Here is an 18,906-nt window from a genome sequence, read left to right as displayed (position 1 = left end):
TTGTTTGTTTATCCTTGTTTGGGCCAGATAATTACTTGGGGGTGTGGGGGCAGTAAAAAGTTTTTTTTTTCTCTGGGGTCCACAGAAAAAAAAAAAAAAAAAAAAATCTGAAATGTCATCTGATGAAAGTGACGTGCCTACTCTCTCCCTCTCATGAGTAGTTTGATTAGGAATGCGTAATTTCCTTCATATTCAGTTTTGAACTTGTGATTCTCTTTTTTTGTTTGCCTTCATCTATGTGGATCACCACGTGCTGCTGATTTGCTTTTGCCTCAGTTTTGATTCTGTGCGATTGTATGGTTTGAAGAAAGAGGAATGTAAAGCTGAATAATTGGTGTATGAATGAGAAATTAATAGCATCTGAATATAAGTGTTTTCAGTGTGGATGTAGGATGAACTTGATGGAGTGTAAGGATCACATGGATGGATTTAAATGGGTGTGCAGAATGATCAGTTTGACTTCTACCTTGCAGAATGTATGTGGAGACGAAGTCATTCTGGCAGCAGCAACTTCATGAGGTCGTTTCTCAAAGTAATTAAGAAAATTTACAAGTAGGCAGGCAAGGACATTGAATGATTGTTTCCCACTGATCACATGGGTATTTTTCTTTTTGTGGGGGTTTTTCAGAATTTTTTTTTTGTTTTCGGCAACTTCACAGTCGTAGTTAGTCACTGACATGACTACAAAAACTGCTGAAATGGCAAGAATTGGATGAAAGCAGTGAGGGGATGGGGCTACAACTGCCCGATCACTGCCTTCTTCCTCTTCTTCTCCTGCCATTTTGGAAGGGATGGACCCTGTTCTAAAGTAGTAGTGGCAGTAGTAGTAATGGAGGTATGTCATGCAAGAAAGCAAGAGTATGAGTTTATGTAGCATCAGCCAAAAAAAAAAAAAAAAAACAATTTCACACATCCAATCGCTCTAAAAGTTTGTCCAGTTTCTCCTTGAATTTAACTTCCACAACAACAGATGGAAGTTTGTTCCAGCAATTAACCACCCGCTGGCTAAAGGCAAATTTCTGCCACATCTATTCTACAACTGTCTTTCCTCAATTTGAATTTATGTCCCCTCAGGTTTCTAATCTGAGCAAGCAAAAGAATCCCATCAGAATTCAGCATGCTCAACCCATTCAAGGCCTTATACACCTCAATCAAATCATCTCACACGTGCCTAGCCTCCAGTCGCTGCAATTTGTAGAACTTAAGCCTTTCTTGGTAACAGGACCCAATTTTTCCCTTCACCAATCTTGTTGTCCTTCTCTGTACATGCTCAAGGAACTCTAAATCCTTCCTAAAATAAGGCCTCCAGACCTGTATGCAGTACTCAAGGTGTAGCCTGATCATTGCCTTAAACAAAAGGATAAGTTCTGACCTGTTCTGCAGCCTGTTTGCATTGCTCAAAAAAATTCATATCTGACTGCACAATTACTCCCAGATCTTTTTCATTTTCTACCACCCTAAGTGTAGTACCACATAGTTGGTACATTTCTCTGGGGTTACTTCTACCCATATGCAGTACTTTGCATTTGTCAATGTTAAACTTCAGTTGCCACTTCTCAGCTCATCTGCCCAAATTTTCTAGATTCTGTTGCAGCAGCAGCACACTGTCATTAACAACCCTGTGAACCTTTTTATCATCTGCAAACTTTGACATTAAGCCTGATATAACTTCATCAATATCATTGATTAATATAGAAAAAACAGTAGACCCAACACCAAACCTTGGAGGATTCCACTAATAACATTAGTCCATGAAGAGTAGCATCCACTGATTACCACTCTATCTTCTCCCACTCAACCACCCTTTTATTCATTGTAGCAATTTACCCTTAATATCACACTGCTCCAATTCATACAGTAGTCTTCCATGCACGTGTCAAAAGCTTTCCTGAAATCCAAGTGTAGTAAGTCCCCGACATACGTAAGAGATACATTCCAAGGCTTCTTGCATGTCGAGTTTTACATAACTCGGGAATGACTAATAAAATATTGCTACTATATCCCTGATATGCCAACATTACAAAAACCACAATATCCTCAGAAGAATGAAGAAAAATAGTTATGTATTTTTCAATTAATTAGTTATATATTTTTTATTAGTTCAATTAAAACTTTATCTGGGGACAGCAATGAATCAGCCGGAGTGGCACATAAGAAAAGAAAACATAAAAGGAAGAAAAACCACATGTTATTGTACTGTAAAAATTGATATGTATTTCGTAGGTTGGTTATTAGAGTTGACTTCATTATCGCCAATCCCTTCACTGCTTCTCATATTGACTTTGTCCTTTATTATTGTGTTCACATTGACAAATCTAAATTCCGTGCGATACTTGTTAATGTTTGACCATTTTCATATGCTTATTATTTTAATTTTCTGATCCAAATCGATCACTGTCCTTTTCTTGGTAGATTTACTAGTATCGCTGTCACTTGTTCTCTCTTAATGGAAATATAACAGTCAAAGTGAAATTTTCTGTAGAGAACTTTGCAGGGTTAAGGCAAAAACACACTATTATCACCTCACACAAAATCTAATACTCATATTTTACTAAAGTACATTTCTGGAGATCACTACCATAAAACAAAATCAGTTTACTGGGTTTTGCTGTTAGAGTAACCTATTATAAATGGGTAGATAACTCAATGTTATTACATTTGCCATATGATAATACCAATAGCTGGAATTCTGTGGGTTTTTACATTATTATGGTGAAATGGTCCCCCCCGACTGAAATCTTCAGTAATGTAAAAAAACAAATTTTCAGAATCTACTTTTCAATACTATTTTTTAAGATTTGTGATCTTGTTACTCCGTATCTGACTCGTGCAATTTGTGCATGCCATGTTTGTCGTTATTGATTGCATATTTTTTTTTTTACTGTTTTAAATTTTACAATCCTAAAAAAAACTTAAGTCAGGGACTTACTGTATATGATATCAAAATTATTTTTTGCATCCAGTTCCTTTGTAACCACATCATACTATCCAACCAAATTTGTCAGACAAGACCTTCCCTTAACAAACCAATGCTCTGTCTGAATTATTACTGCAGTCAAGATGATCCAGCAATGCATCTTTAACCAGTGACTCCATTATTTTCCCCAGAAGAGAAGTTAAACTAACTGCTCTGTAATTACTCATGTCACCCTTAGATTCCCCCTTTGTGAATTGGGGATACATTTGCACATCCTCAGTCCATGGGGACTTCCCCTAATCATAATTATGGCCAGAGGTTTGCTTACTTCCTTTGCCACCTTTATTATAACTGGATAGATCCCATCCACCCCAGGTGACTTTTTTTACGTTTAACTTCAACAATTTCTTCTCCACTTTGCTCTCAATTATTACAAAATCATTGAGCACCCTGTTACTGTTTGATACACTTCTGGCATTTTCCTCCCTTAATAACTCATGTGTGAATGTAGATGCAAAATACTCATTCAGTTTGTCAGCAATCTGAGCAGGATCATCAACAATCTGATTCATCCCCTTCCTTTTAGAGTTTACATAAGTAAAGAAGTCTTTATTGTTTTTCTTTGAATCCTTTGCCAAGGATTTCTCATAATCAGCTTTCACTTACCTAACCTCTTTTGTGACTTGATTACAGACTGGCTTATATCTGCCATAGGCTTCTGTGTCACTTAACAATTAATATGCAAGCTCGCACATTTTTCTTCTCTGCCATGCCTCATTAGTTCATCTGACATCCATTTAGGTCTCATCTTGAACCTAATCTTGAACAGTATTTCTTAGTTGGTATGAAAAGCCCAGTAGCTTCCAAGATTAATTCCTTGAAGGCTTCTCATTTAGAATTTGCTGTTTTTAACATCATCAGTTAATCCCAAAGTATAGAATTTATAAACTGTCTGAGACCACTGTAGTCACCTTTACGAAAACAAAACCATTCCCTTTACCCCTGATCGTAATTATATCTTTAAGGAAATCCCACATCGGTACATTGCCACCTTTTTTTTTTTTTTTTTTTTTTGGCTGATGCTGCATAAGCTCCTACACTTGCTTTCTTGCATCATGTGCCACTACTACTACTACCTAGTAGTTACTTTATCTGCTAATTCTTTATACACGAATAATCACTGCTGATAACCAGATCAAGAGTATTATTCTCTCTGGTTGCCTCTCGAACATGCTGCTGCAGAAAACAATCATCCAATCTTGCTAGTGTGTGAGTGACCAACCCACAAGTTCCAGTCAATATCTGAGAAGTTAAAATCCCCCATTATAACACAATCTGATTTATTGGCCTATTCTATTTCTCTGTACAATTGTTCGTTGTGCTCATTAAACTTATTATTATTATTAGCCATATGGTGCAAGGAAGCCTGAGGCTTATGCTGCACCAGCCAAAAAAATTTTCTGAATTATCCCGAGAGAGAGTTATAACACACTCCTACTTTCTTTTTTGCTTTCCCAATGCTTATGTCACACAAACTGACTCAACATTGTACTGTCCATCTATATTAACTGGATGCACTTCCTTAGATTTTGTTTTTTTAATTAACAGCATAGCCCCCCTTCCTGTATACATTGTACTCCCCAAATTCCAATTTTACCCAAACACTGAAATATGATGCCTAAGCGTTGATACACCTAAAATCCAAGAACGTGAATGATAGTAGGAAATTATACATGAAATATTGTTTCTCTACCCGTTAACTGAAAATAAATCGATCAACTTGATATCATGCAACAAATGACTTAATACCCACATGATCGAACAGGTACAGCCGCAACAGCTTTCAGACCACAACCACACTTAGATTTCACAAGCATTAAATAACGACAACCTTTCAACAGTACGGCCATGATTAACGAAGTTCACTTATTCGATTGCGCCACCTTTAAAAATGTGTTATACCTATAAACATATTTTTATTTCAAAATACTGTATATACACTGTGCTGCCACTTTATTAGGTACACCCCTGATGTGCACACAAATGGTTTTTCCCACAACTTTGCAAGTCACATGACCACAGTTGTGGATATAAATGCAGCAGAACAACCTTTCTAGTATCAGTAAAGCGTACAAATCATAGTAAGAATTGGGAAAAGGAGTGATCTAAGGGACTTCAAACGTGGCATGGTAGTAGGTGCTAGACGTGCTGGACAAAGTATCTCTGAAACAGCAGTTCTCCTGAACTTTTCAGGCACCACAGTTTCAAGGGTGTATCGAGAATGGTGCAACTAACAGAAAACGTCCTCTCAATGGCACGCCTGTGGAAAAAAATCGCTTGTTGATGAGAGAGGTCAGAGGAGGATGGCTAAATTTTGCAAGCAAACAGACGGGCCACAATGTCGCACATCACGTCAGAATACAATTTTGGTGCGCAGAACAAAATATCGCAACGGACCACTAGTCGCACTTTGTCGCGAATGGGCTACGACAGCCGACGGCCACATCGTGTACTGTTGTTATCAATTAACAACAAGAGAGCACGCCTCGTGTGGGAACAGCAACACAAGCACGGGACTATCGAGAATTGGAAACAGTTACTTGGTCTGACGAGTCGACTAGCCGCACTTTGTCGCGAATGGGCTACGACAGCCGACGGCCACATCGTGTACTGTTGTTATCAATGAACAACAAGAGAGCACGCCTCGTGTGGGCACAGCAACACAAGCACTGGACTATCGAGAATTGGAAACAGTTACTTGGTCTGACAAGTCGAAGTTCCTGGTGCATCATGTTGACGGAAGGCTCAGAATTTGGCGAAAACAACATGAATCCAAGGACACGTCATGTCCGACTACTGTGCAAGGTGGTGGGGGCAGTGTTATGGTGTGGGGAATGTTTTCTTGGCACACGTTGGGTCCATTGATACCCATAGATTCACGTCTGAATGCCACATCGTACCTAAACATCGTTGCTGACCCAGTGCTTCCGTTCATGTTGACAGTTTATCCTCAGTGAAATGGTTACTTACAGCAGGATAAAGCGCCGGTGCACAAAGCCCGAATCACTATGTAATGGTTTCAGAAACATGACAGCCACTTTTCTTTGCTGCAATGGCCGCTCAGTTCCTCGGATCTCAATCCTATTGCCATCTTTGGGATGAGCTGGAAAGGGCTGTGTGCTGCAGGCCATCGAATCTCAAGAAACTGCGTGACACATTCTTGTCGGCATGGTACTCCATTCCTGCACAACGTTTTCAGCATCTTGTTCAATCCATGCCTAGACGAATTCAGGCTGTTTTGAAGGCTAAAGGAGCCTGAACACGATACTCGGTAGGTGTACCTAATAAAGTGGCAGCACAGTGTTTATATTTTTATTTTTGAGATAACATAAAATGCCTTCCGAGGGAAAAGGAACCACATATAAAATACTTAAATTGAAGCTCTCCATATCCGGCAAGACTTACTCATTTGTAATCGCTGCTCACAATATCATTTTTTGAATAGTTTTATGGCCGGCCAGCATTTCATCGCGAAACTAAAACTCATCCCACCGCTACTAATGCATTAGCATTAGTATTAGTAGAGGTATTAGCATAGTATTAGTATTAGTAGAGATATTAACATAGTATTAGTATTAGTAGAGATATTAACATAGTATTAGTATTAGTAGAGATATTAGCATAGTATTAGTAGAGGTATTAGCATAGTATTAGTAGAGGTATTAGCATAGTATTAGTATTAGTAGAGGTATTAGCATAGTATTAGTATTAGTAGAGGTATTAGCATAGTATTAGTATTAGTAGAGATATTAGCATAGTATTAGTATTAGTAGAGATATTAGCATAGTATTAGTAGAGGTATTAGTATAGTATTAGTATTATAGAGGTATTAGCAGAGCATTAGTATTAGTAGAGGCATTAGTATTAGTAGAGGTATTAGCATTAGTATTAGTAGCGGTATTAGCATTAGTACTAGTAGCGGTATTAGCATTTGTAGAGGTATTAGCATTAGTATTATTAGCAATGCATTAGCATTACTAGAGGTATTAGCATTAGTATTATTAGCAATGCATTAGTATTAGCATAGTATTAGTATTAGTAGAGGTATTAGCATAGTGTTAGTATTATAGAGGTATTAGCAGAGCATTAGTATTAGTAGAGGCATTAGTATTAGTAGAGGTATTAGCATTAGTATTAGTAGCGGTATTAGCATTAGTACTAGTAGCGGTATTAGCATTTGTAGAGGTATTAGCATTAGTATTATTAGCAATGCATTAGCATTACTAGAGGTATTAGCATTAGTATTATTAGCAATGCATTAGCATTAGTAGAGGTATTAGCATTAGTATTATTAGCAATGCATTAGCATTAGTAGAGGTATTAGCATTAGTATTATTAGCAATGCATTAGCATTAGTAGAGGTATTAGCATTAGTATTATTAGCAATGCATTAGCATTAGTAGAGGTATTAGCATTAGTATTATTAGCAATGCATTAGCATTAGTAGAGGTATTAGCATTAGTATTATTAGCAATGCATTAGCATTACTAGAGGTATTAGCATTAGTATTATTAGCAATGCATTAGCATTAGTATTATTAGCAATGCATTAGCATTACTAGAGGTATTAGCATTAGTATTATTAGCAATGCATTAGCATTAGTATTATTAGCAATGCATTAGCATTAGTAGAGGTATTAGCATTAGATTATTAGCAATGCATTAGCATTAGTAGAGGCATATAATGCAAGAAAGCAAGCAAAAAAAAACCCTTCCCGTTTTACACATCCATCCAAAGATTTATCTAGTTCGGCCTTGAATTTATTTAAGCTGTCAACTAACACAACGACAGATGGAAGCATGTTCCAGCAATCAACTACTCGCTGGCTAAGGGAAATTACCGCACATCTGTTGTACCATTGTACTTCCTCAATTTGAAATATACACAAGAAATTCAAGAGAAAACTTAAAAAATTAATTATCATAATTAAACCGGGCGTTTACAGAGAAATCTATGGATTTATCTGTGAATTTTATCAGGAGAGCTTTCGCAAAGCCTGTTAGCTCTGCGAAAGTTCTCCAGCAATATATTAATGGGAACTCTTCTGGATGGCATTTACATTTATGTGATATTGTAGTTGGTTACGGATCGCGCGGTAGTACAGAGGTTGTTATCGCCGGCCTAGGCTCGAACTACCGATAGTGATGAGAGAAATATGTACTGCCTTTTCACACTACCATTGATCAAGTTGGTCTCGGAGGAGAGTACAAGGTTTTTCCCCTGAAAAAAAAAATTTTTTTCATTCAGCAAAGAAGAAAATTAATAAGAGAACACACGCCATTTACAGAAAAAAAAAAAATTGCGCTTTATGATATACATCTGCAGGTAATACTAAGGGGAAAAGGATCTCGTTTTTGCTATGAGGTGTATTACTATTAAGTTTACATAACAATAATAATATACTGAGTAGGCCCACCTTTCGCCCGGATAAGGGCAGTCACAGGGCAAGGCACTGAGTCCAGTAGCTCACGAAACCGGTCCACAGGTATTTCCATCCATGCTTGCGGCACTACTATCTATAATCCGTCGCATTCCTCGGTGGAAGATGCCAAGCTCGAACGGACCTCTCCGCAGCATCCAAAAGATGATCCACAGGGTTCATGTCCGGTGAATGGGGAGGCCATTCCATGATGGTAAAATCTGCGGTATGCTCTTCGAACCATGTTCTAGTCACCACGGCTCTGTGGGGAGGCGCATTTTCCTGCTGAAAGAGACCATTGCCGTGTGGGTTCACTATGACCACGAAGGGATGCAGATGGACACGGAACCTGAACCGTTCAGAGATGCGTCTAGACGTACCAGAGGTCCCAACATGTGCCAGTTGAACACGCCCCAGACTACTACCGACCGTCACCTACCTGAACAGTTCCTTGTTGACATGACGGGTGCATAGTTTCGTGCAGTTTCCACCAGATACGCACCCTCCCGTCCGCTCGAATTAACTGGAAACGGGACCAGGAGATCCGTCTCCAATCATCCAGGGTCCAGTTCTGATGCTCTTTCGCCCAGTTGAGGCATAGAGTCCTATATCGTGATGTCAGAAATGAGACTCCGGTGGGTCGGCAATTCCCTTAAACATGTTATTCCGAAAACGGTGTATTTCTGATATATTATTGATACTGAACGGGGATAGTGCAATTTCTGTACCACCTCCATAGGGTTCATGTCCGGTGAGTGGAGAGGCTGAGATGGGGAAACTCCCGGTGCCGTTTGAAACTAAACACACTCTACACTCTACCACCTCCACAATGAGAGCGAAATCAAACTGTTCGCTGACGACCTACCATTGTTCACCAGCAGCGATCTTACAAAAGCGGATGTGTCGAATTTCGATCGGGAGCCAGCACAGCCACTGGAGATGCACCAGTGGCTGGAAATGGAAACTTAGACCATCAACTCCTAACTGTGACTTAATCCTATTAGAGGCAATTAAACTGGACCTGTTTTCTCCCGACAATGGCCAATGATAAGGCAAGGAAGACCCAAGAAACATCCGGAGGAGGAAAAATAAAAATAAATGCCAGCCTCCTGAATGTACTTCTTGTTTGGGATAATGGATCGATTACCTGACAGTGACTGTTGACATCGGCGACCCGAACGGGGTGCTCTAGCTCAGTTGACTTTTAATCTCCCTATCCCTTGGACAGGGGGGAGGAGTCGGAAAACTGTCCCCTCCCCTCCTCCCTGCTCCCCTTTTTTTCCTGGTGGGGCTTGTCCCCACTGGCCAGGGTGGGGCTATCTTGCCTATCATCCATTGTTTCTACCTGTCCCCCTCCCTCCCTCCTTCAGACTCTACCCCTAATCTAACTTTTCACATCACATTTTTTTTACTTTATTTATTTGCTTTTATTATGATTATTATTATTATTTTTTTTTAATTAAATTTAATTTTTTTTTAGGCTGTTGCCACCGAAATCTTCATAAATTAGGTGGCAACGCCCGCCAGACTATTTAAGTGATCCCTTTACTGCCTGATCTGCCTCCTCGGGGTTAAGTGTGGGCAACAGGGAGTCCCACTAGGGGCCCGACGGCTAAATGGCCAGAAGAGCAACATAACACTACACTATACAACGCTAACACATTATACTTTTCAAACTTCTGGCCTTCGCAGAGTTCTGTGATATACAAACGGAGTACAAAACGCGAAGATGGGGGAAACCCCTGGGGCCGTTAGACATCGAACACTTTACACTTTACTTTTGCCACCGCCACACACCGTGGAGATGGGGAAAACCCCCGGTGCCGTCACACAACTAACACATTAACACCCCCGCCACACAACTAATATACTGAATACAATTCTACAGGAACCACAGAGCAAGCTGACATCTGATCAACAGACGATCTGTCAGGTAAATGATGCATATACCACGCAGAGGATGGAACCACAATTTACAATGGACGCTGCAAGCAACTGTGCAAATGAGAAACAAAAGATGTCCTGTCCCAGATTTGCTGTAGCCAAAGATTATCAAGAAAGTGGTAGAAATAGCCCCAAACCTACTACTCCAACTATTCAACCGCTGCCTCATGGCGGGAAAATTTCCAACTAGCTGGAAATTTCCAAAAAACTGCAAATTTGAGGCTGGTTATAAAAAATCCAACCAAGAAACCGGATGTGCCGGACTCCTATAGGCGAAATGCTCTGCTCTCCACGGTAAGCAAACTGTTCTAGAGACTCCTACACATGACAATTACTAGCCACTACAACTCAGCAAGCCTCGCCTCTAGCAGACAACATGGCTTCAAACCAGACTCATCGACAGTAGACTCGAAAACCTTGTCCAAGCAGCAAAACAGTGTTCCATGAAATACTTCCTGGTTCTTTCAATTGACTTTGCAAGGCATTCGGCTCCCTTGGTAGCCGAGCGTCCTTGGCAGACTCCGGGAGATAGGCCTACCGATGAATCTATACAACACTATAAGATTATACCTACACGACAGAAAAGTGGAAGTTATAACACCGTATCAGAAAATAACGAGACCCCATACACAAAGGCTGCCCACAGGGTTCGGTGCTGGGGCTGCTCTTATGGAATGTAGTTCTTGATGATTTCCTTTCGATGGACCTTTGAGAAGTTAATAGTCAAGCGTTTACAGATGACCTCACTCTGGAGGCAAACTCAAGGGGCGGCTAAGAAATCCAGGCAAACAGGGTGCTGGAAAAGCTACTGGAATGGACAAAGTTTCACTCATTGACAATTTCGCTGACAAAGGTGGGCTTAATCCTATTAAAAGGGACACTAGACACTCGTCCGCCCCGCACAGATTAAAATTGAGGGCGCAACCACAAACCTTAGCGCGCAACTAAAGTATCTTGGAATCATTTTAGACTCAAATTTATCCTTCAAGCAACATGTCCTCTACCTAAAGGAGAAACTCAGAAAAACACGGCCATGATTAAAAGAATCACTAGAAAAGACTGGGGACTGAAACGAAGAACTATGGCACTCCACTACAAAGCGATTTTTTTCCACCGGCAATAACCTACTGCTCGCTGGTAAGATTTACAAAGGCAGTTACAGTCATTAACAAAAAGAATTCTTGACACCATCCAGAGTAATATTCTATTAACTATAACTTGTGCCTGATGTACGGTGAGCACCCATGCCCTACAAACCCTGGTGGACGTGCTCTGGTGGATTTCTCCTGTAAAGGAGAAATCACAAGAAAATTCATACCCTAGGTCAGCAGAGTCTACCCCAGGGCCCCGCATTGGTTCTTCCCACAATTACGCACTACATACCTGCTATCGGGCCATGGTGCTATAAATGCCAAGGTAAATAATATGAGAATTGTAGACGACCCAAAACAGTGGATGCGGAGAGTTCGAGACTTGGCAACACATAATGTATGAATGTGAATACTATGAGGATCTCCAAAGCATTGTGATAATCAAGACTACATACCTTCCCCGTAACCGGGAACACCTTTTACTGGACAAGGAAGAATACAAAGCGTTCAGTAAGTTCGTGCAGGATCTTTTCGTAAGGAGGAGGACATTGATTGCGCTGCATAACAACTCAGGAGATTAACAAAACACCAAACGAACAATAAAAGAATAGCAAAGAACCTAAGTAACATCACAACAGAATGGTGCCCCTATCAACAAATCCTTACTGACTGAACACCCAGAAATGACACCTAAACTTGACGCTACTAATTAGAAAAGGCAATAAACAAAGGGGAGGATGACTATGGTGACCCGACACTGATGACGGATGTGTCCCCAATCAGCCTCATGTCTGTTGGACGGAACTGACTACCCACAATGCGCCAAGTAGTAATACAAGAATCCCCACCAAATCGGAAACTAACAAATGGAAGAAATGGAAATACAACTGAAGGATGACAAATACCAATATATGGAATGACCTTCTCGTCCTACCAGTCGGAGTGTTAGGAACCGCATCCCGAAGCTGACCATCCGCCATTTGGCGATCTAAACCGGGGACCCTAATCCGGTTTCTTTAAATCGCCTACTCCTGCCTGGTTCCCGGCTCCCCCTATGCCTCCACGGGAGGGAGGGTGGCGCCACTGTTCTCTCTCTCTCTCTGTCTCTCTGTGGTTGTTTGTGTGTTTGCTCGTGTTAAATTAGTTTGTATTTGTGGATATAAAATATTCTAACACCCGCCATGGATTTCAACTGGAAGAATTAATCATCTAGGACTCTCAGGTGAATTTTTGAAATATTCTGTATGATAGATTTAAAGAAATCAACGATTGAAATATTTACATATGTAATCGTGTATATGCTATGGCTGCCATTACATACGTTTCTAGGGCGATGATATAGGCTAATGTTTACAGCTGCGTTAATGAATTAACTACTTGTTGGTGATTATACGTATTATAATGATATACTATAATGCCTATGTTATCTGCCACAGTGTGTCATTTGATTTATTGCAATGCTTATAATTCGTTAACTGCTCTTGTACACATTGCGATTACAAGTGACTGCCGTTACTTGTAAACAAAGACGCCGCCCTTGTTGTTTATATCGCCGCGATTACCGGGGAAGTGACTTTCATCTGAAATACTGGCTTAAATAATAACAAATACTGGCTTAAATAATAACAAATACTGACTTAAGTACATATACTGAAGCCATCCCTCCACGCCACGTGGCCGAGTGTAGTGCCTTCACAATTTGTGTGCAATTTTCTATCTCTCCGTTCTCCTGATAGTGAGATCGGAAAAGTGGCAGCAGGATATTACTGGAAAGAGGGAGCATCCCTCAATTACAGGCAGCCAAACTGAGTTTTCCAAACACACTACTTGTACGCAAACGAACGTGGCGAACTCCAGTAAAAATGCCAAAAAAGTGTGACAACAACCCCACTGCAAGGGAAAGAAATGTACTTATCTCAGTGGAAAAAGAATCTAATGAAGGAAATGCAGAGAAAACTACCAACAACCCTGCACCAAAGGATAGTGAACCTCGGTGAAATCTCGCCAGAAGAAATCTCCATAACGCCGGAGGACCTAAGAGCTAAACTTGACAATTCACAGGAACCTTCCATCCAACTAGTGGACATTTTATGTAAAGAGTTCCCGGCAAGGACACAAGAACAGAAAGACACCACAATAAAAGATGCGGAGGACCCAGAAGAAGTTCAGACAGCTGATGAGACTTCTCTTGATACCTCCACAATAGACTTCGTCATTGTTCTTAGAGGATATCTCCTAGACACCATGAAACAAGGTTCTCAAATCACAGAGAAACTGATATCAGACATAACAGAAATATGGAGCCATCTGGAAAGGCTTCTACTAGAAACAGCGATAGAGAAGGAGAAGGTAAAGATGGCCCTCCAAGAGAAAAAAGTACAACTAAGAACTTTACAGAAAAATACCAGGAAACAAAAGCAGAAGAGGAAGGGAAAGCGACTCAATCAGTCAAACCAGCCAACTCCCCCGATAGCAATACTGATACCCCATGCCCATAACACGGAGGCCCATGCGCACTGCTTGACATCAACGACTATCCGCATAAACCCACACATATAAGAAATGGATAAGACTGCCCAAAATTCATTTCATGGATGTACTGGATGCCCGAATAGGCAGAGCAACCCACCTATAACAGAAATAAATGACGAGCTAGAAGATACCAGACTCAGCCCTGCCTCCAAAACGACAATAGTTGTAAGATCACATAGCGAACCAAAAAAGCGACAAGACCACTCAGGCTCCGAAGTAGCAGTCTCTGACTTAACTGATGCAGCCAAACAAACAGAGACAACACATATCTTAGATCCCAGCCTGCCCGAGGGCACTGTCCTAGAGCAGTGTTGACCCTCAGAATACAGCTCGAGGATTTAACGAAGAAATCCTGTAACAGCATCACCACCGTCCTCCATGGAGACATTGTGATCCTTTGGAGCAAATTAGAAACAATCCTACTAAATACTCACCTAGAGTCTGAAAAGAAAGCCGCCAAGCTTGAAGTATTCCTTGAAAATAGGGGCAATCAAATGCCACAGCACACCCCTACCTATGCAGACGTGCTGAGAACCGATAAACTGCCCAATGTGATAAACAGACAAGTCCTAAAGAAGAAATCAACTAAGCAATCACACTAGTAGTACTTCGACCGCTTGACAAGTGTTCACCAATCTAGTGAAGGGGTTAAAACCCAAGTTATGCCCATTTTGCGAGAATAATTTAAAACAACCAGAATTAAGACAATACGAAAGACAAGAAATATAGGTGTTATTGAGACGGAGTCTACGGAGGAGGCTGAGAGAATCAAACAAAATCCAATGATCCCACGCTCGTCCTAGCAGCTGATTCCCCTGAAACCAGAGGACCCTCCATAATAATCTTCGACCTGGACAGGGATATTACTGCAGACCAACTCACTCAGGAGATATATCAACGCAACCTCCTAAGCTACTTATCCAACCAAAATAATCAGAAACTCATAATCAGAAACTTGTTGAACTGGCACCAAGCGCATGGCAGTTTCTTTATATGCAGTCAAGAATTTACATACACTGGAGCAGCCACCGCTTTCGTGAGCACGTGGCTGTTACCCAAGTGCTTTAAATGTTGCAGATTTGGGCACACATCCCACACCTGAGGTCAGGCTGTATCCACGTGTGGCCACTGCTCAGAGAAAGGGCACAATTATAACACCTGCCCAAACAAAACTCAGCAGCCCGTCTGTGTGAACTGCAAAAGCCTGAAGATGGACAATGCCCACTCAATCAGGGACAACAAGTACCCAGTATATCAAAATGCAGGAGTTACTACCAAACAAGAACCGATTATGGCTCCACACCCTAAAGGATTCAATGCAACTGTGATCAAAATCTTCCAAGTCAACGCACAGCAGGCACCAGTTATGCCTGACCAAGTTCGGCTAAAAGCGGATGAAGAAAACTCGGGTCTCATTATACTTCAGGAACCATATACCCACATGGAACTGTAAACATGAGATGGAATACTGATCTTGGGATTAGATTTTAATTTCCGAAATTAAAAATCTACAGATATTTTTATTTGTGTTTTCCTTCATTTCAGATGACATTCTGAAAACGGAGGACTGCATGCGACAGCGTTTCGCGTAACATCTCATTGGGGATATTGGCTACATGCTGTTTAATGCTTGCTTTCAAATCGACAAGCGTCTGTATGACGCAACTGTAAACTCTGTCTTTCAGGATCCCCATATCCAGAAATAACAGGGATTGATATCTGTGATTGGGCTGGCCAGAACTGCCGAGAGTCTCTAGAAATGATGCGATCATTTCCGAATGTTGAACGCAGCAGTTCCTTCACTTGTCGACCAAAGTGGGGAGGGGACACCATCTTGCATGAACATTATGGTCTCCCAGCATTGCCTTTCTTGCAAAGCGGGAATGTTACCGTACACCTTATGGGGCCATGAGGAGTAGACTCTTCAAAGAAAAATTATCTGATTATAAACTGTGCTGTGAATCCCTACCATGCTGTAACGTATGAGCTTTGTAGCGGTCTTTCATGCAGGGCAGATGGACGAGAAATTCCCCATATTTGGCAGTTTTGTGCAGTTACAGCCCCCATGAAGAGTGAAATGTGCCTCATCAGGCCACAAGGTCATTCGAGCTAATGTATCATCAAGCTTCATACATGCTAGAAATCGTAGAGCAAAGTCTATTCGTTGTTGCTGATTACAAGACTTTAGTTCTTGCACTACGTAAATCTTGTATGGGAACCAGCGTAAAATTATTCGAAGCACTTTACGTACAGTAGCCCAAGGAACGTCCAAGTCTCTTGACACACTTCTGGCACTACTGACTGGTAGAATTTCGTGTTCTGATCATTGCAACTGCCACTTCATCCACTACTTCCGTTCCGATATATGGTCGTCCCCTGCCTGGAATTACACCTAACTGCCCGGTCGCTTCAAATTTCTTTATTAGTTTTCGAAGCCCCATGGAGCGAGTCAAAGGTCCTTTACGGAATCCATTAAGTTTAGTGCTGCATTAGCATTACTATTATTCTTGAAGAACAGTTTTACTAAAAGAGCACGTTCCTTTTTTGTAGGAGCCATGATGGTTATTGACGGTGGCGTTGGCCTTTCTGCTTTTATCTAACAGGATGCCATTTCGTAAGAAGCGTATCGTGAAGTAAATGACAACTTTTACATATGTGCACCGCCGGTTTGCCCGTGGTGGCGAATATTTGAACTTTTTTTCCTCTACAAATCGCTTCCCCATACCCTAAATGACATACCCACCGATTTTCACGGCGCTAACTCTAACCATTTTGTCACTAGGGTCTCCTGAATAGGGAAACTTATTTTATAACCACCTTACATTACGAAATATTTGAATAGATCTAAAAGGTATATCAGATCGATTAAAATGCACATCAGTTGTAGATTAAACATTACATCAGTCTGTAATCTAATTACTCCTGTAAATGTATAATTGGCACTATATCATTATTAGACATATGGTGCAAGGAAGCCTGAGGCTTTTGCTGCACAAGGCAAAAAAAAAAAACTTCTGAGAGAGAGAGAGAGAGAGAGAGAGAGAGAGAAGAATGATTATATCCAGCTCAGGACCCTATAGGTACTCAAAATGTATTAAAACATTGGCATAAAAGTACTAAGTGGACCACAAAGCCAAAAGAACCTATAAGGACTAAGGTAGCCTGTGTTGGTTTAGGGGCTCATATCTTGTGAGTATGGGTTTGGCACAACCAGTGTCCTGAGCTGCATATCATCATTCTTCTCTTTCTTGGTGATTCGTTTCTACTTTTACTCTCGCTCTCAGGGTAACTTGGGAATTTTTTTTGGCTGGTGCAGCATAAGCCTCAGGCTTCCTTAAACCATATGGCTAATAATAATAATAAGGGGCGCGATGGCCCAGTGGTTGGTTACGACACTGGACTACAAGCCTGATGGACTCAGCTCCATCACGCTGGGAGACTGGTATAATAATAGTAATAAATAATAATAATAATTAATAAATTAATAGTAATAAAATTAATAATTAAATTAATAGTAATAAAATTAATAATTAAATTAATAGTAATAAAATTAATAGTAATAAAATTAATAGTAATAAAATTAATAATTAAATTAATAGTAATAAAAATTAATAAAATAAATAAGCATCGTGAAAATTGCTCCAAGGACCTACCTACCCCAAGGTCGGAGTGGCGGCTAAGGCAGATTGTGGCGTCATCTGGCGTCATTCGCGAGAACTACCACTGGACATAAGCCGAGGCTAAACATGTCCACCTCCAATAATGGATGATGTCGCAGAGAAATATTAATCATACTGCATCGAGTGTGGCGCAGGATAAAGTCACTTGCGTTCAGGCAAGTGACTTTATCCTACAAGTTCAGGCAGAGGGGTCGGTTTGAAAAGTCAGAGAGGGTCTCCTGAGGAAGACAGTGGAGCGAGTGGCGATGTTCCCCGTATGACTACCACAAGAGAAGTGAAAGACCATCCAGCCCCACCAACTGGAAGTGCTTCCTGGGCAACTGCGCTAGTGACCACCCAGGAAGGGAGAAAACGCCAATGCATGTAGAGGAGCATCGAAATGAATTCTTATATCATGCACGCATACTACGAAATGACGAAGCTGGAGACCGATATGACAACTTACAAGGCGAGACTACATACCAAGTGGCTGGAACGATTCCCGGATATTCAGGCCAGCGAATAGGGGACCAGAGAAGGACCATCATCACAAAGAACCAAATAGCTCCTGCACACTTGGAAAAACACAAGCAGACAAAGAATATGGAACCAGAGGAGGAAGAATATACCACTGCCGAACCATAGGAGGAAGAGCAAGAGGAAATACAACCTACAGCAGCTGAAGTGGAAACAGACGAGGTCATGATATCCAGAATAGAGGACGAGTGGAAGAAGGCCTTAACAGAATCCGAAGGAATGGACCCCACAAAGACTCACGTGATACGGAAGCAGAGGCCGAATAGGACCTTGTGGAGAGTCACAGACCACATGAATCGGCACATAATACCGCATTACCTCGAAAGCAATGGTGCAAAACTGGAGGCCATTCACACACAGCTGTCTATTGTGCTGCTGTATCAGCCAGAGGATTAATGGAAGAGAAGCGAGAGACCGGCAGCAGAAGAACCGAATACAGAAGGAACCACCAGCTTGGGCAAGAAGACTTCAGCAGAAGATAGAAAAATTAAGAGTCAAAATAGGCCAATTCAACCCAGACTACCAACGGGGCAATAGGAGTAAGAAATTAATTGGAAAAGTGAAGAGCATCCTCAAGAGAGACAGCGTCCATAGAAAACATGAGACAAAAAAATCAGAGAATAGGAGAGTAATTGGACACATTGAAGCAGAACCTCCTTGCACTCAGCGAGAGATTACGCCGATACAAAGAAAGCTCCCAGAGGAATATAAACAACCGAAACTTCGATGAGGACCAAAGAGGCTTCT

The 18,906-nt window shown here is 41.0% G+C and overlaps 1 protein-coding gene across 1 annotated transcript in view; it reads right to left on the bottom strand.

Moving 5' to 3' along the window:
• Nucleotides 1-4,842, bottom strand: part of ND-ASHI (NADH:ubiquinone oxidoreductase subunit ASHI) — a 91,682-nt gene extending 86,840 nt beyond the window's left edge. Inside the window, exon 1 of the mRNA XM_090387517.1 lies at nt 4,731-4,842. Within this exon, the coding sequence (XP_090243643.1) occupies nt 4,731-4,827 (97 nt within the window). The 5' untranslated portion in view covers nt 4,828-4,842. The remainder of the gene's footprint in view (nt 1-4,730) is intronic.
• Nucleotides 4,843-18,906: the final 14,064 nt, after the last annotated feature.

The sequence above is a fragment of the Mastigoproctus giganteus genome, chromosome 13 (assembly GCF_048544385.1).
Source record: "Mastigoproctus giganteus isolate SK-2022 chromosome 13, ASM4854438v1, whole genome shotgun sequence".
NCBI lineage: Eukaryota > Metazoa > Arthropoda > Arachnida > Uropygi > Thelyphonidae > Mastigoproctus > Mastigoproctus giganteus.
The sequence above is the reverse complement of the archived record's forward strand: the minus strand, read 5'-3'. Positions and strand labels throughout refer to the sequence as shown.